This window comes from Natator depressus, chromosome 22, assembly GCF_965152275.1.
Source record: "Natator depressus isolate rNatDep1 chromosome 22, rNatDep2.hap1, whole genome shotgun sequence".
Lineage (NCBI taxonomy): Eukaryota > Metazoa > Chordata > Testudines > Cheloniidae > Natator > Natator depressus.
In genome coordinates, this window is record NC_134255.1 from 8,807,534 (window position 1) to 8,824,605 (window position 17,072).

Below are 17,072 nucleotides of genomic sequence, written 5' to 3' on the forward strand. Positions count from 1 at the left end.
AACTCTGCTGTCAAGGCCAGTAAGGTGCCACTGAGACATCACTTCCAATGCTAAGAATCCCTTATTTCTCTGGAACTGAGCCCCACTAAGCAGGCGGGAAAGCAAGAATTGACAATGCCTGGCTGGCTCTTCCAATGCCTAGGATACTATCAAAACAAACTTCAGCTTGCCATTCTCATCTTCTTCTATGGAAAACACTTGAGCTGTTACCAGGAGGATCTTCAAAAGCAGTCCCCAGCCGAGCTCATTGACTACAACAATCCAGACCCTTTAAGCTGATGGGTCCATGTCTTTGCTGATAACATACCTGGCTAACAACCATTAGTCCTGGGTGCAATTCCCAACTGGAAGAGGCAAGCTCTAAGGGGCCCAAGCTAAACTTTCAATTAGCAGAGTAACTAGTTGTTCTATGACAGGTTTCAGAGTAGCAGCCATGTTAGTCTGTATTCGCAAAAAGAAAAGGAGGACTTGTGGCACCTTAGAGACTAACCAATTTATTTGAGCATAAGCTTTCGTGAGCTACAGCTCACTTCATCTATATTCAATCCCAAGACGGCAGAGCACTTGCAATGGGATAATCATCAGAGGACATTGGGACACCTAGCAGAGTATGGAACAGCATCCAAAGGACAAGATTTCAATGCCCAACTACTAAGCACCCAAGACAGAGAGAGCAGGAATTATCAGTCTCATTATCCCCTGCACATCGTCAGCAGCACCTAATAGAAGCTGTACTGATGGGAAGCCCTGGCGCCCTTCAGCTTAACAAGTTTCTTTCTCAGCGTGCAGCGCTGAGCCTTACCTTGCACGATCAGATGCACCCGTGAGGTCTTCGGGTGATTGTCTGTCTGCACAGAGCAGGTGTAGGGCCCCTCGTCGTACACGTCCACATTATGGATCTTGATGCTGTACTGGGTGTTTGTGTTCGATAGGATGACCACGCGGTTGTCTATAGACCACTTGTCATTTCCAGCGTACAGGATGGTGCTACGGTTCAACCAAGCTACTCGCGTGACCCTCTCGTCCACAGTACACCTACAAATGGAGGGAGACAGTGTCAGAAAACAGGCCAATGGCCAGCTGGGAACGTGCCCACAGAGCTGCCCAATAGTGACGCTGAAAAGAGGTCATTTTGTTCACTCGTGGGATTGGGCAACTTAATATGAAAAAGCTCTGTACAGGATAATAGAGATGCAAACAATAGGGCAGCAAAACAATGAAATAGGGTTTTATAGAAACCACTCTAGCAAACGTATTCATTATTATTCTTATCCCATAGCCTCCAAAAGTGTAGTAGGGACTCCACATAAAAAGCAGGTTCCTGACCCCCAAGAGGTTACAACCCACATTAATTGGACAAACGACCACAGAAACGATTCCACGGGACTTTTCAGAAGGGACAATACTAGAGACATTCACAGAGTGCCCTTCAGTTCCAAATTCCAGCGCAGGAATCTGGAGGGGATGTATCCCAGGGTATTTGACACATCCCACCTGTTCGGTCACATCCTAGCCTTATGCGGATAAGTTTCGACTGTTCACTGCAGTACCACGTGGTGCTCTGAAGCATTGGAGAAAGGGTGCCCCCCAGAAAGGAACAGTGTCACCTTTCTGGGTGGAAGCCACTCTGTTTATCCTCTGAACGCCCAGAGAGGCTCTCCGTAGGTCCCCTCTTTCACGACCATCACAGCCCCTACCCCCCCCCCTTTCCCCTGGCTGGACACACAGAATTTTAGATGAAGCTGTGAAATCTGCTGACAGCTTGGCTTGTCAATAAGGCCCTCCAGGCGGCCCCTGTGAGATATACTGTGCTGAGCCCCAGAGGGCTTGAACAGACTCAACATAAAGGCAAGAAATGGACAGGGAAAGAGGCAAAGGAGAAAGATGAAGAATGAGGGGGGCCTTTGGAGAAGCAGCTGTAAATCTCTCTCTCTCTCTCTCTCTCTCTCTCTCTCTCTCACACACACACACACACACACACACACACACTTCAATTATTTATTTGCTGCCTAGGTCCAGCCCTCCCCTCTCCTGCCACTCGACACTAGAAAGTTTTAGAGCTATGTTTCTGAGCGGTTAGTTACCATCGGTGAGGAATGGCGCAAAGAAGGAATTAAAATGTTCCTGGAAGGCTGGAACACATGTCTTTTTAATTTTGATAGATGATCTTGATGTATTTTACTCCTGGGTCTGTCTAGCTTGGGAGCACCCACGGAAAAAGCATCACATGTTTGGCTATATCAGGAGCTAAGCATTTCTCCAGAGCATTCCCTTTCTTTCCAAAGCTTCAGCAAGCACGGAAGGCACGAACACTTGGTTGTGATAAAATGGACTAATTGATGGGTTGTAATAGTAATATTTGGTCCTCCTATAGCACTGTCCTTTCAAAGATCTCCAAGGGCTTTTCATACATGAATGAATTAACTCTCATAATTCCCCTGACAAGCAGGCCAGTGATATCCCCATTTTACAGATGGGGAAACGGAGGCACAGAGCTGCGAAGTGGCTCGGTGATTATTGTTCTGTGCATTGTGGCAGTGCCTATGGGACCCAGCTGAGATCAGGGCCCCATCGTGCTAGCTGTTGTAAAGACACTTTAGGAAATAGTCCCTGCCCCAAAGCACATAGGCCCAGATTTCTGAGGGATTTAGGCATTGCTCTGCTCAGCATTGCAAGTCCTGAGTGAGTTACCTTCACAAGTGACTTAGGCCCAGATTCTCAAATCACTGAAAACAATGCAAGTTAGGCATCTAAATACCTTTACGGATCTGGGCTTTAGGCACCTGAGTCTCTTTGACTTTCAATAGACTTAGGGTCCAACACCTCTTTTGAAAACGGAACTTAGCCACCTCAGTCCCGTAGGACTCGAAGGCTGAGTGCAGTAACATCTCACCACCTTTTAAAAACCTGAGCCTTACGGTCGAAATAGAAAAGAGGGACAAAGGGCAGGAAATGGGAGTATTCTCATCCCCATTTTCCAGATGGGGGACTGAGGCAAGTCGAGAGAAGTGACTTGCCCAAGGCCATGCGGGGAGTTTGCGGCAGCGGAGGGAATCGAAGCCAGGTCTCCCGAGTCCCAGCCTAGTGCCTTAACCACACCACCACCCTTACAGTTATGGACCCACCTAAGCTTATCAAGCTCAGCCAGCTGCCAATGGGACACAGACCCCCATCAGAGGCTGTCTCAGATACTAACCTGGTCCTCCACTGTTCCTTGCCGAAAAGCTGTGTCTGTAGTCCATATTGGCCCAAGCGGGCCATTAATCCCTAGCAAACGAACAGGTCCAAGGCTGCTTCTGTTTTCAAATGGGAGGGATGAGAGCAGGGGGGTCCAGGTACCTCTTTTTGTGTTTGAGGCATGTGATTTGACATTGGTATGGAAGGGGAATTCTCAGAGTATTAACGGCATCGAAATCACAGCAATCTGGGGCCACAAGGGCCCCCAAGAGGTTATCGGGTCCTTCCCCCTGTGCTGAGGCAGGATCATCAGGCCATGCTGGGTCACGCCATGCACAGACGCTGCTGCTCCTGCTCAGCCCCCTCTTCAAGCTTATAAATTGGCAGTAGCACCTTCCAAGACGTTTCATCTCACTCACTTCTGCCGCCAGATGTGGCAGGAGGAGAGTGTCGGGCCTCTTGCACCAAAGCTGCAGAAAAGTTATATGCCTCCCACGCCATGTTCACCAAGTGTCAACTCTATCATGGTTATGATTTGGGGTGTGCGGGTGGGACTGCATTAAGCATATTTCAGTGCCCCCCTGGGCACACGGTACAGAGGAATTAGAGATATATTCCCCCTTAAACAAATAATTCTCCCTTGTAGCGGCTGCGTGCTCCCACTAGCCACTTCAAGTGTGGACTCCTAGGAAGACAGATGGTCCGTTGAGCTTGGCATGTTATTACCTTTACCCCAGGAGGCTGCCATATTTCAAACAAGATGCCGTTTCTGCAGCTACATAAGCTTTGCCTCTCAAGAGCCGGAGGAGCGGCAAAGGGACAGGTTCCACCACTCCAGAAGGAGACACCGCATCATTGAATGGGAGCCCAAGGACATGGTGGACCCACAGACCATGGGGAAGAGGGGTCATTCCACCCTGCATTTCCCCCATCCAAGTTCAGAATAAAAATCTTTTCAGGGTATTTAACAACAGACGGACTGAGCCACTGGAATCATATTTCATGTTCCCCTTATACCACTCTGCCCATGCACCTTAATCTGGACTCGCAGCCCAGGTTTTGGCTTCTGTGTACAGCTCTGCCAATGCACTTGAATCCGGACATGTGGCATCACCTGCAGGGCTAATCTTCAGCACCTGCAGAATTCGACCAGTGAATCTCAATCCTCACCTGCTGTACCCACGTTGTGCTATTCCTATCCCCAACATCGCAAGGTAAGGTTTTGCAAGGTGGTGAGCTGATGCAGGTCTCCTGGAAGTCGGCATAGGTGGAGGGCACACAGTGCTTCCCAGGAGGTGCCCTGCAGCTAGCAGGATCAGCCCCAGAGTGCCGCCCCAAAAGACTCCTCACTTCACAGCAGCCAGCCATGAAGAACTGCAAGTTCTGGGGAAGGCCATCCATGAAATGAAAGGTGGGCTTGAATTGAAAGCAACCCCCCTACCCCTGATGGGCAGCATCCCTCCCACTGCTATCCCAGTCCTTCTCCCACACCCCCAGAGCTCTGCCAGCACACCCCAGTCCTGACCTGCAACATACGCTGCTATTCTAATATCTGGATTCAGAGCCCTCCCTTTATTCAAATGAACCGTGGGAGAGCTAAGCGCAGCCTAGTTAAGTTGAGCCCTAGGGAATTCCAGTCTAGTGGACTATTACTCCTGTCTCAGTTCATTATAATGAATAATAAAGAGATACTTACACACATTTTCTGTAAATTATTCATTGCGTGAACTGAAAAAATCAGGGCAGTAATATGTAAAACAGACAACTTGCATGTCTGTTCTCATATAAATATCTAGTATAAAGCCCCTCAAGGTACTATCTGGTCCCCTCATTAGGGGAGAAGTACAGGGACTAGGGTTTGAAGTGACAGTGAAGAGTCGTTTACTCCAGTTTTGTGCAAGTTAAAACTCCGTTGCTCAAATGCTTCTTTCGCTTACTGGGTGCAGTCCCTGACTGCAGGTGAACCTGTGTAGTGTGGAGCACAACATGCCCCCATATAATTGCATCCGCTTGTCTAGTATTTGTGAGTTTCTGGTCTGGCTCCTGATCTCATTTGCAGCGGTGGAAGTCAGGATTGGCTCTGTTGATGTCAGTGGAGTTACTCAGTTAAAAGACAGAGTCAACAAGATCAGAACCAGGCCCGCTGAGTCTCTAGCTAGGTCTGCATGAACCTCAGCCACACCTTCTTTCAGCCGCCTGATGAGTTTGGAATGCACCCAAAGAACTCAAAGCAAAAAGCAGGTGAAATTGCTGCACTGCATCAAAACCATACACCTGCCAATGTTTATGACTCACTGAACCTGGGCTGAGTTTTGAGTTTGCAATGAAAGCGGGAGAACTGCACGGGTCCGGGTGTGTTGGGTATGTTTTGCACACATTTGCTCTCTGAAGCGCTTTCTCAGGCAAAAACTCCCATGGGACGTGACTTTATAAAGAGATGACCCTCACACAATGCCAAAACTTGGGCTCAGGCTGGTGTCTGATGGGAGAAAGCAGCACACCTACTGACTATGGTTAATATGAACCAGTACGTCACCAGAAATAACAAATTCTTCTTGACACATCAGCCCTGGAGATGCTCCAGCATAATTGAGACCAAGAAACTCTGTCACTTTGCACATGGGCTGGCTACTTGTATGCCGAGTTTTGTATTTTCAAAGGGTCCGCTTACAGAACCTGCCCACAGTGGAAATCGGGGTCTAACTACAAATGGCCATAGGCACCAAAATTCCAGTAGCACCCTGCATAATTCTTTGACATGTTCCAAGGCCAATATCCATTAGCTCCTAAGCCTCAGGCATCCCCTCATCTGTGGAGTGGCCCTTTGTCCCTATTTCCAATTGCAAAGGATTATGATAATGTCTCCCGTAAAGCAAACAGGTAAAGAGACTTCTCCAAATTGTTTAGATAAAGCAGATAAGCTCTGACAAAGCCGGATAATAAACCGGGCCAGGAGGTTTTCCCTTGAAGGGATCTAATTAAGAACAAAGACAAACCTGCAATAACATTCTCCTGAAGGCTCTTGTATCCATCTCCCAAGGAATCACTGTGTAGCAAATCCAGAAGGAGGTGGGGCAGGTGAGGAGAGAGTGTCTGATGAGACAGGAAATAACCCTTCTCAGATGTTGTGTTTCGGCTGGGTAATATTCGTCAGTGCCAAATACAGAGGGTAAAATAACATCTCTACTCTTACTCGGGATTCCCCTGCATCCCGGGATCTCATTAGCCCTTTTTGGCTACAGCATTGCACTAGGAGCTCATGTTCCCCTTATTATCCCCCCCCCAACCCCCCAAATCTTCTTCCCAGGATTCAGTCCCCCTTTCTGTAGGTATGGTCATCCTTCCCGCTAAAAACAGCAAGAGCGAAGGGTGCTCAGCACTGAGCGCCCTGCAGGTTCAGCCCCACAATGCCACCACACAGACTTCCTCCCTTCATGGCAGCACCCCTGAAGAACTGCAGATCCTGCGGAAGCCCTTCCTTGAATCTAAACAGGGGCTTGAATCAAAACCTGAGCTAAACATTCCCACGTTTAGAGAGTAGGGCTGAGATGTGAACCAGACCGGGCTCCTAATTTTACAAGTAGCCTATATTTTTATAATCACCTGATCTGGGGGTTGTTTGAAACTTGGATCCAAATTTTGGGAGCCCTTAGCCTCTCTTGGCTTGGGAGCACAGGGAAGGGTTCAGAACTGGGGTCACCAAACACTACAGCTAGACCCTGAACATTTACCAGTCTCCCCCATCACTAATTCTGCATTTGGGGTTAGGAGGAGTGAAGTTGTATCAACTTGCAAACACCTATTTCTGCAGGGCAAGCCAACTGCGTAACTATTGCTTGTAGCAGAAAGCCATCAGCTGGTGGCTCTTCCAACAAATTTGCAGGAACCCCCCCATCCCCAAAACCAGCCTTTCTTGTCTCGTGCGTTCTTTGTTTAGATCGGGGTGGGCAAACTTTTTGGCCTGAGGGCCACATCTGGGTATGGAAATTGTATAGCAGGCCATGAATGCTCACAAAATTGGGGGTTCGGGTGTGGGAGGAGGTGTGGGCTCTGGGGTGGGCTCAGAAATGAGAAGTTCAGGTTGCAGGAGGGGGCTCTGGGCTGAGGCAGGGGCTTAGGGTGTGTGGGGGGGTGGGCTCTGGGGTGGGGCTGGGGATGAGGGGTTGGGGGTGCAGGAAGGTGCTCTGGGCTGGGACTGGGGGGTTCGAAGGGTGGGAAAGTGATCAGGGCTGGGACAGGGGGTTGGGGCTCAGGAAGGGGGAAGGCAGCGCTTACCTCAAGCAGCTCCCGGAAGCAGCGGCACGTCCTCCCTCTGGCTCCTATGCGGAGGCACGGCCAGGCTGCTCTGCACGTTGCCCCGTCCGCAGGCGCTGCTCCTGCAGCTCCCATTGGCTGCGGTTCCTGGCCAACAGGAGTTGCTGAGCCTGTGCTTGTGCCGTGGACAGCGTGCGGAGCCCCCTGGCTGCTCCTACACGTAGGAGCTAGACGGGGGACATGCCGCTGCTTCTGGAAGTCGGGCAGAGAGATAGCACGCGCAGAGCGGGGCCAACCCCCGACTCCGCTCCCCGGCTGGAGCACCAGAGCGGGGCAAGCCCCAAACCCTGCTCCCCGGTGGGAACTTGAGGGCCAGATTAAAACGTCTGAAGGGCCGGAGGCAGCCCCCGGGCCATAGTCTGCCCATCCCTGGTTTAGATGATGTGTTGCATCCCACTACAGTGCTCCTGTGTGTATCACATGCATACAATTTCCTCTGTGTCTGTCGAGTTTATATTCTCTGCTCTTTGGGGTAGAGACTTTGGTCTCACACGGCAGCAAACACACTGAAAAAGAAGGTCACCACAACTGGTTCACCGACAACAACAGGTGGCCATCAGGGCTAGTTCCTCATTCTTTCCCCAGCAGCGGAGACCGCAAAAAGAAGCCATGCAGTGCTGGAGCTCTACCCTGTCTGTGCTGATACTGACAAATCCATGCTATCTAAAGGAGAGGCCTCTTTTTTATCCCCCCTCCTCATGCCCCACTCCCATCATGGCTCTGAAAGCACAAGAGCTTCCTTACTGGTCATGCAGCTTTGCAAGAGACAATGGAGACATATTTGAATGCCGCAGCAGAGTGAGAAGATGCATGAAGGAGGGACTTTGGGGCACCGAGATTCTGCTGCTTGCACTCTAATTGTAACCATTCTTCCTCCTTTACATGCTAATTTTGAAGTTTTCCAGGGAATTATTTTACTTAGTGTCAACAATACAGATAGTGCCGCTAAGTCCTTTGCATTCTCCTAGAGCGAGTGGTCAGCCCCTATCTCTGGAGGCCTATTAGCAGAGTCCCCTGCTTGGATCACTCCGGCAGGCCTACACCTGGGCTCATTAATGATATTGACATGCTGTTACCATGTAGGGAAGATTAAAGAACAGAAGCCACCTTCATCTCCTGCGGTTGCTGTTTCACCCCTAGACTCCTATCAGTGTCACATTAAGCAGGTAGCAGGCAGGCCTGCTGCAGAGAATGGCTCCTGCTTCACCTTTGCATTGCTTTTGGAGGAGCGAGGTTTCATTTGCAGCAGTGCCAGCTGCACTGCGAGAGGAATACGAGGCTTTGCTGCTCTCCAGTCAGAGTGCCACTGTTCCTCTAATGCTGAGGTTTAGGGGGATTGGTGACAGATAAAGAAGTTGGAGGAGGGGTGGAAACAGATGTTAAACATGTATATTCCTGGGAGGAACAAAAGTCTCAAGGAGGGGAGGTTTAAGACCGCTGACAATTTGATCAAGCCTCCTGAAAAGTTCAGATGCTTAGTTCAAAGCCACGAGAACATCTCAGCAGACAGGCAGAGTGGTCGTGGGGCCAAGGCACTGCTTCTGCCACACACATCCTATGTGATGTTAGGAAAGTCACTCGATCCGTCTGTGCCTCAGGTTCTCATCTGCACTTTGGGAAGAACAATATGCCTTGTTAGATCACCATCTCTTTGGGGTAGGGGCCATCCCTCCCAGCATGTGTGTATGTGCCTCGCAAAATGGAGCCCCCATCTCATTTGGGTCCTACACATTGCCATTATACCAATAATATATGAGAGTAAGTAACTTAGTCCAAAGATTCTTTAGCTTCCCAATTCATTGCTCCAGCTACTTGACAACATTGGCTCCACATTTCAGCTGTGAAAGTTTCCAGCCATAACTACCTGTAAAAGGAGGCAGAACAAAAGTGCGGGCACCATGCTCTTTGAGAAGGGAACGTTAATTACGTTTTCAGGGGACTCATAATTGAATATTTTCTCTTCTTCTGGTAGTCACTCTGGCTACAGAGTTAACATGCTCTGAATGCCTTTTATTCGAGGCAGCTGGAGAAAAGGAAGAAGAGATTTATTTGTAATCATTGGAAATAAACACAGTTCCTCAGAAGTAAACACAAAGGAACAAAAACCTGGCTGGGGTCCCACCTCGTTAAAAATGCAAATTAGAAACAGACCATCAAAATGGGAGGTTCCACTAATCCCCTCTCAGCAATGCAAATCATCAAATTAGCCTCCGGTACAATGGCATCTGCAGCATGTAACATTCGGTTTAATACAATATATCCCAGAGGGCAGGGCAGTGTCTGTCGGGTTTCCGTCATTGTCACTGGTGATATTTATTTTTGGTGTCGAGGGCAGAAGGCGCTTTGTGTTAATTCCCAGTTCCTGCTGTTGGCATCATCTCTTCTCTCTGAGCCATAGGTCTATCCGCTCCATGGCACTGATACACCCACGTTTTTCTTTCCACATCTTCTAGTCGTCTTGCTGTTTGATACTCTGAAACGTGTTCTACATGTGCATGCTGCTTCTTCATGGACAGGTGACCATGTGCCCTCACTGAGGATAAGCGAAACATGAATGAGCCATGTTTGGATCGAGAGCCAATGCCCTCAGAATCTGGGGATGTTTTGCTTGAGGAGCTGCGGTTCTGCTCATTTCCGAGATAAGGGTTCCTGCAAAGTTTGGATCCAAGTCCAGATTGCCACAAAGCTCCAGGGTTCTTGAGTCCAGGGGTTGGATTCAGGCCCATCTTGCTGTTAAAAGGTTCACACAGCCCTCCGCTCACAAAAGCTGCTAAATTTTGCACAGGTCTGGTCCAAACCACACCTCAACTCCCCTGTTCGAGCCCTTTGTGAAGAGGACATTCTAAACCAGCCGATTTAAATAAATAAGTAGGGTCATACTCAGCAAGTGGCTGGAGCACAAATCTCACCTTCTCTGGTTACACAGAAGAGCCCTTTATGTAATTTAGATACAACCTCTCTTTCTTCCCTTTGACTTTTCTTTCTACATTCAGCCTTGAACAGCTGTAGGCAGACTAAGGTTCAATGGGACTAGGTACCGACTATGGGCAGCTTACAGCAGGCTGTGTGATGCTACTGCTCACGGGGACAGAGCGGTCTTGCGGTCAGTGTATTCTGACCCTGTTTGAACCAGGAAGGCACAAGGGGAGAGAAAATCAAGTTTACACTGGCCTCATAGCCGCTAAATGACTGTATCTGTTCCCTAAAGCTTTTCACTGGATTTTCTGAATTAATGCTCCAAATCGAGCAAATCCGGAAACCACGGTTTGATCCTTTAAACCAAGTTACTTTATTATTTTTTCAAAAAGCTTTTTATTTTAAGCTCAGATTCAGACTACAGGGGAAAATAAGAACAAAACCCTTGATCAAGTCATTTCAGTTGGAAAGGGGAATTTGACTGGGGCTATGCGGTTGAGTATTCTAACTTGAAATAAGCTCCCCCTTGATTAGGAGCCTGAGCCTCTGGTTTACAGAGACAAACATCCATATTTTGATGACTAAGGACCTGATCCAACCCCCATTACAGTCTTAGGAAAACTCCAGCTGACTTCAATGGGCTTTGGATCAAGTCCTAACAGATTCATTTGCTGCAGGGTAACTTCACTGCCTTGCTCTGAAGAAAGGCTCCAGCACACTGGGGTCAGCTTGTGACCCGAAGCAACAAACCATCAGATCCTCATCTTGAGTATACACAGTATGTGTATGCACAGTATGCATCCGATGAAGTGAGCTGTAGCTCACGAAAGCTTATGCTCAAATAAATTGGTTAGTCTCTAAGGTGCCACAAGTCCTCCTTTTCTTTTTGTGAATACAGACTAACACGGCTGCTACTCTGAAACTTGAGTATACTGTAAGTCTCTGGCTTATCATGAGTTGTACATACATCCCTCCACCCTAAGTGGTAGCATGCACATAGATTTACACTGGACTAAGAGTATATTTAAGTAAAAAGAGAAACCTACTTATCTACTTATATACATCTACCTGGTTATCTCTCTGTATCTACCTACCTACCTATATACAATACATGTATCTATTTATAGCTATGTATTACCTATGGCACTGATAACACAGCTATCTCCATAGATTCCGGGCAGCAGTTGCAAGGGGACTGTAAAGTGTCATTAATTAGTGAACTTGACCACGTGATAGATCTTTGGTGCTATATTACAGCGAAGGGCACAATCCCTTTCTCATATTACCACCCAAAACTAAGCCTCCTCCACACACCAAACAGTCTGTCAGCTGAATCTCAGGAGCTCTGCTGGGAGTGCATGTGTTTTGATTTGAATGTAAGAGTCTGATGTTCCATGGGATGTGCTGGCCGTTTGGGGGGGATGCTGTTAGGAGCCACATGACAAGGGCTGTTGAGTTACTGAAGTAAAAACCTTGAAAACACTGAAGACACACCCACACGGCAATCTAAGGTGTGCCGGCAGCTCAGGGAGACCCACCCTTGCAAACTGTACCCACGCTAGCATGTCTAAAATTGGCAGTGCGGACATGGCCATGAAGACTGCAGCACAGGGTAGCCATGTGAGTACATACCCAGGGTCCCTGACGTGCTTGTACATCCCGTGCTGAAGCCTGTGTCACTGCTTTTTTTAAGTTTTGCTGTCGCCAGTACAGCTACCCAAGCTGCAATCAGACCTTGGGTTACAGTGTAGACACCCGTGCTGGGCAGGTTTTCAAAAGCACAAAGGACAGTTAGGCATGCAACTCTCCTCGTCAATCAACGGGAGTTAGGCACCTATATTCCTCTGTTTGGCGGGGTCTCTTGACCCTCTGACACATGAACCTGCTGCATGTTTCAAGAAGCCAAGTGCTCTGCAGTCTGGAATGTGTGTCTCCAGCTCAACCTTGCTCCCCCTCCACCCAACCCATTCTGACCCCATCCCACCAGGCTAGTCTATTCTGAAGCATGACGCTGATCAAAATAATGATGGGGGTGTTTTGCCCATTTACAGCTCTGTCCACTTGAAGATCTCACAGTGCTTCACAAATGTGCATTGACTATGTCTGGCAGCACAAGTGGTCCTCTCTCCCTGGAAGAGAAACTCTCTGCAGCTAAATTACTTTCTTCCGTCTAAGGATCACTCAACCCTACCCCATAGAATGGAATCCGAAAGCTCTTCAGAGTGTGAAATGGAATCACTTGGCCCACAAGTCCTGAACTCACAGTCTGCTCCATTGCTCCTTCTTAAAACAAGGTCTCAGGTCGAGTCGGCTTTGCATGCAGTAACTCTTGTTTTGAGCTGTGCTCAAGTCCTCTACCGGGTCCTTTGACCGAAAGGTAGAGGCTGCCTAAGAGATGTCTGAGACTAGTCAGCTGAGACCTAGCAAGCAGGCAAAGAACAGTGTCCCTTTTTTTCCCCATCTTGAATGCACGCTGGGCTTTCACGTAAGGGCCACAATGTGGTTGCACAGACACAGCTTTGCAGATTCACTCAGACCAGATGATAAAGGAGCGGAGCTAAAGCAACTGAACAGAATAGTTTCTCTCTCTTTGGTGGTTGCCCAGCCTTCTGGAAACCCAAGCAGGTGTCAGGTTACCCCCAAAAGTGTGTCCTCCATTGGGAAGGGTCCTCCAGAGAAGAAGCCACCAGAGCCAAAGAACAGGGTGAAAGTGGAGAAGGAAGCCCTCTGAGGTGCACTGGCATCTCCAAAACCTCAAACTGTTTTCCAGCACTGACTTTTGGGGTGCATGCACATGAATGCCCCCCAAACTACCCCCCCACACACACACACCTTGCTCCTCTCTAGCCCCGAACCCATCTCTGCAGTTTAATGTATTTTTAAAGCAGCAGTACAGGTCCAGTGGAGAGGAAAAACTGGCACCCTCAGCCTAAGTCCTACGTAAGTGAGGCAGACAGAGAGCTATTGTTGGTTTAATGGAAATTGTCATTAGGAATTATGAGACAGCAGCAGAAGAAACAGGGTAGGAGACCTTTGATAGAGCAAATCAATGGGAATGTTTATAGCACAGAGGGCACTTGGATGCTAACATCAGAGTAAGCCGATGCTTGCGTCCGTCCCTGATCTTCTGCATGATAATGAAAACTAGTACACGAAATGTATCAAATAGGGATGAGCAGACCAGTGTGGAAAAACTCAGAAGTAGCCTCTGTGCCCTCTCCTAAAACTAGACCCAAACTCAAACCTTTCATAAATCTTGGAGGAGTACTGAAATACCACAATAAAGTGGCACCTATGACCTGACCACAACTAGTTAATACGGGAACCCATTTTGCAGGTTAGCTAGGTATTTATAGCATTCTCATCATCGTAGTATCCCACAGAAGGATTAGTGATCTTAACCTCACACTGCCACTCTGCAGTAGGGAAGAATTCTTAGCCCGGTTTTACAGTTGGAAACTTAAGACAGAGAGAGAGACTAATGCGCTGATTTTCAAAAGCTCTCAGCTCCTACTGACACACTGAAAAGGAGTGCTCAGATTTCCAAGTGTCCAACACTCAGCAGCTCCCAATGGTGTTGGACTGCGATGCTGGGTACTTCTGAAAATTGGGCCATTCTACACTGCAATATAAGCCTGTGTTTGATCCCGGGCTCATGGCTAACCCGCCTTGCATCTACACTGCAACTGCACTAACCCAGGGCTCAGGTCCAGGGTGCCAGGACACTGCAGGGCTGGAAAGTTTGAGCTTGAGTCAACCCGGGACCCAAGGTCCGAGCCCTATTGCTTTGCAGTGTAGGGTGTACAGTGCTCGACTCAGGTCCTGTGAGTCATCCAGAAGTATCCCACAGTTCCATGGGACAGCTTCCTTAGTCCTCTGTATCCCAACAATCTACAGTCCACCCTACTTAAAAGGGAAGTGCCCCCCTCTCCCGCTTCCGCAAACAGCAGCAGGTCAGGTCAGCATCAACGCATTCTCTTCTGATCACCGATCTGGAAGCACAGTCTCAGAGAGCCTCCTGGGTTTGAATGAAGAGCCAACCAATCAAGCCTTTTGCAAAGCAAGCTGCTTCCTGGTAATGTGCAGGGCGGGCAGTAAAGTTTTCCCACAGTGCACCACGGTCCTAGGGCTACAGCGGCCATATTTTGGAGGTGCGAGGGAATCTGGGATATGGTTCTTTGATTCAGGTCTGCACACTGCAGTGCGGATGCCAGAGACCTAGGTTCAAGCACGGGTCAGAAAATTCTGAACATAGGGTTAAAATACAATGTAGAAGCTCAAGCTTCCCTAACACGGATCAGCTGACTCAAGTCCCACTAACCCTGGGCTTACATTGCAGTGTAGACATTTCCTGTGATGCCTCAAGGGGAGCTAAAGCTCGACTTGTAAAGATATTTACGAGTTGCTCAGTTTAAGCATTGGAAGGCATCAGTGACTTAGGAGCCTGTCTCATTTCCAAAAGTGAGTTAGGCAGTAGGAGCCTAAGCCCCATTGGCTTTCAATGAGACTTGTACTAACTGCCCAAGTCACTTTTTGAAAAAAAGACAGGCTCCTAAATTGCTCAGGTCTTGCAACATGGAGCGGAACACCACTTAAATACCGTCACAAATCTGGGCCTTAGATGTTTGGAAAATCTGCTTAAGGGTCAGATTTTTAGGTGCTACACTGCAGATAGGTGCCTAGTTGCACCTAACTCCCATCGAACTAGGTTCCTAGGCACTTTTGAGAATTGCAGTAGGAACTTACCTGCATCTTTTGATGCCTCAATCCCTTTAAAAACCTGGCCCTAAGTGACTTGCCCAAGGTCACTCAGGAAGCCTGTGATGGAGTTAGGAACTGAGCCCAGTCTTCCTGAATCCCCATCTACTGCTCTAACCACCAGACTATCCTTCAACCCTCAAGGGAGTTGTGTAGTTTGAGTAATTAGCACATCAACATTGGGGCTCTTCTCCAAACCAGCAAATCTTCTGGCATCCACCCCTCATTAGCATCAAAGCACCTTGCAGTCTCATGGGAAATATATGTTGGATTGTAATGGCCCCAGCAACTCCCAAATCAGCTGTTCTTCTGGGGTTATTTTGTAACAGGAGATGTGGGCACAGGACAGATGGCTCGGGGCATAACGGCCCACTCGGCATTTTTGTCCTAGAGCCTAACAATTTGTATTTTATAAGGAACTGGTGATTCAGAGCATGAAGTAAAACAAGCATCTTCTGGTCAAGGAATCTGAATTCTCCTCTCAACCACCAGACAACTTGCACAGCCAGACTAGGGTTCTGCTCCATAGCACAGACCAAGGAGAGAGAGAGAGAGAGAGAGAGAGGGATACCCGCTGACAATATTGACAGATTCAAGGGTGCTGATTAAGGGACATGATCCAGCAAAATACCCTCCTCATTGCAACCCGGCGTTTGCAGAATCATGTGCTTGCAGAACACGCGCGTCAATCAGCTGGCTGTGTAAGAATTCAATCAGTGCTAATCTAACACAATACAGCACCTGCTCTCCGGCTGATTTCTAGTGTTCTTCAATCAAATGAAAGAGAAGAAAAGCAGAGTTTATTGCTAGCAGTGTTAGCAGACCTGAAAATGTAAGAACCTGGAGCTCTCTAGATTTTTTTCTTCTTCCACCTTTGGGGGCAGAGAGAGAGAGAAAATTTCACTGCAGTTTCAGCTAGCTCTGTAATTAAGTAACAGTAATTAACATGTGTTAATACCAGGCTCTGGCTACTATGATTCAGTCTTCCTGACAGATTGGTCACAATCTCCATCTAAACCAAGAAACTGGGCCAAATTCACTCTGTGTTAAAGCAGGCACAGCTTCACTGACTTTAGTGCAGTCTCCCAGCATACAGCAGTGGCAAACAAGGAAATGAGTTTGCCAATATCCTTAGAACATGGGCCAGGAGACTCCCAGTGCAGGTATGAGATAAAAGGGACAGCTGGCTATTTGAGCAGAGGGATCTTAAATCTGCCATTGATGCCTAAGGACTGGAGGAAGAATTGGACCAGCTATATCACAAGTACCTGCTTCAAGCTGCTGCAGTGCTGAATCAATCGGACAGTGAAATTGCTGGTGGAATTCTGGCTGGAATCCATGAAAGGATCCAGACTAGCATCAGTGCACAGAAAAAGAAAATACTTTTAAAGTTCAGAGCACCCACAATTAGAGATGTTTCATCACTTGGACCTCGCTGTCCATGAACCTCGTATACTGGACTGGATATCAGCTGGCATAAAATGGGATAGCACCACACAAGTGTTAAATAATGGCTCAATCAATGATCACTTGTCAATCAAACTATATCAGTTTGTATCAGCTGAGGAGCTGGCAGCTGTATGAAGCCTCACGATGACAAAAGGGGAGGGACGGGATCATTGTTTGGAAAGGCATAACCACCAAGGAAGGGGGAGGAAGAAATGCGTAGTCTGGTAGGAAGTGGGTAGGACAAGGAGTTATGTGGGATGAAGTTAAGCGAAGGAAGACTTAGGTGGGGTATTTGGATGAGATCTATGGCACGGTTTCGCAAGAGAAGCGATGGAATGCTTGAGTCATTTAAAACTAGACTGGTCAAAGCCCTGAAGAATGTGTCGTTTATGTCAAGTGATCTTAAAAACCCTCTCCTGCCATTATTTCCGTAGATAAGCCAAGGAAGTGGTATAAAT

The 17,072-nt window shown here is 48.1% G+C and overlaps 1 protein-coding gene across 1 annotated transcript in view; it reads right to left on the bottom strand.

Annotated features, from left to right (window-relative positions):
• LOC141975885 (opioid-binding protein/cell adhesion molecule homolog) overlaps positions 1-17,072 on the bottom strand; it is an 801,915-nt gene that overhangs the window by 154,108 nt on the left and 630,735 nt on the right. Inside the window, 1 exon segment of the mRNA XM_074936555.1 lies at positions 803-1,035. Coding sequence (XP_074792656.1) covers positions 803-1,035 — 233 coding nt within the window.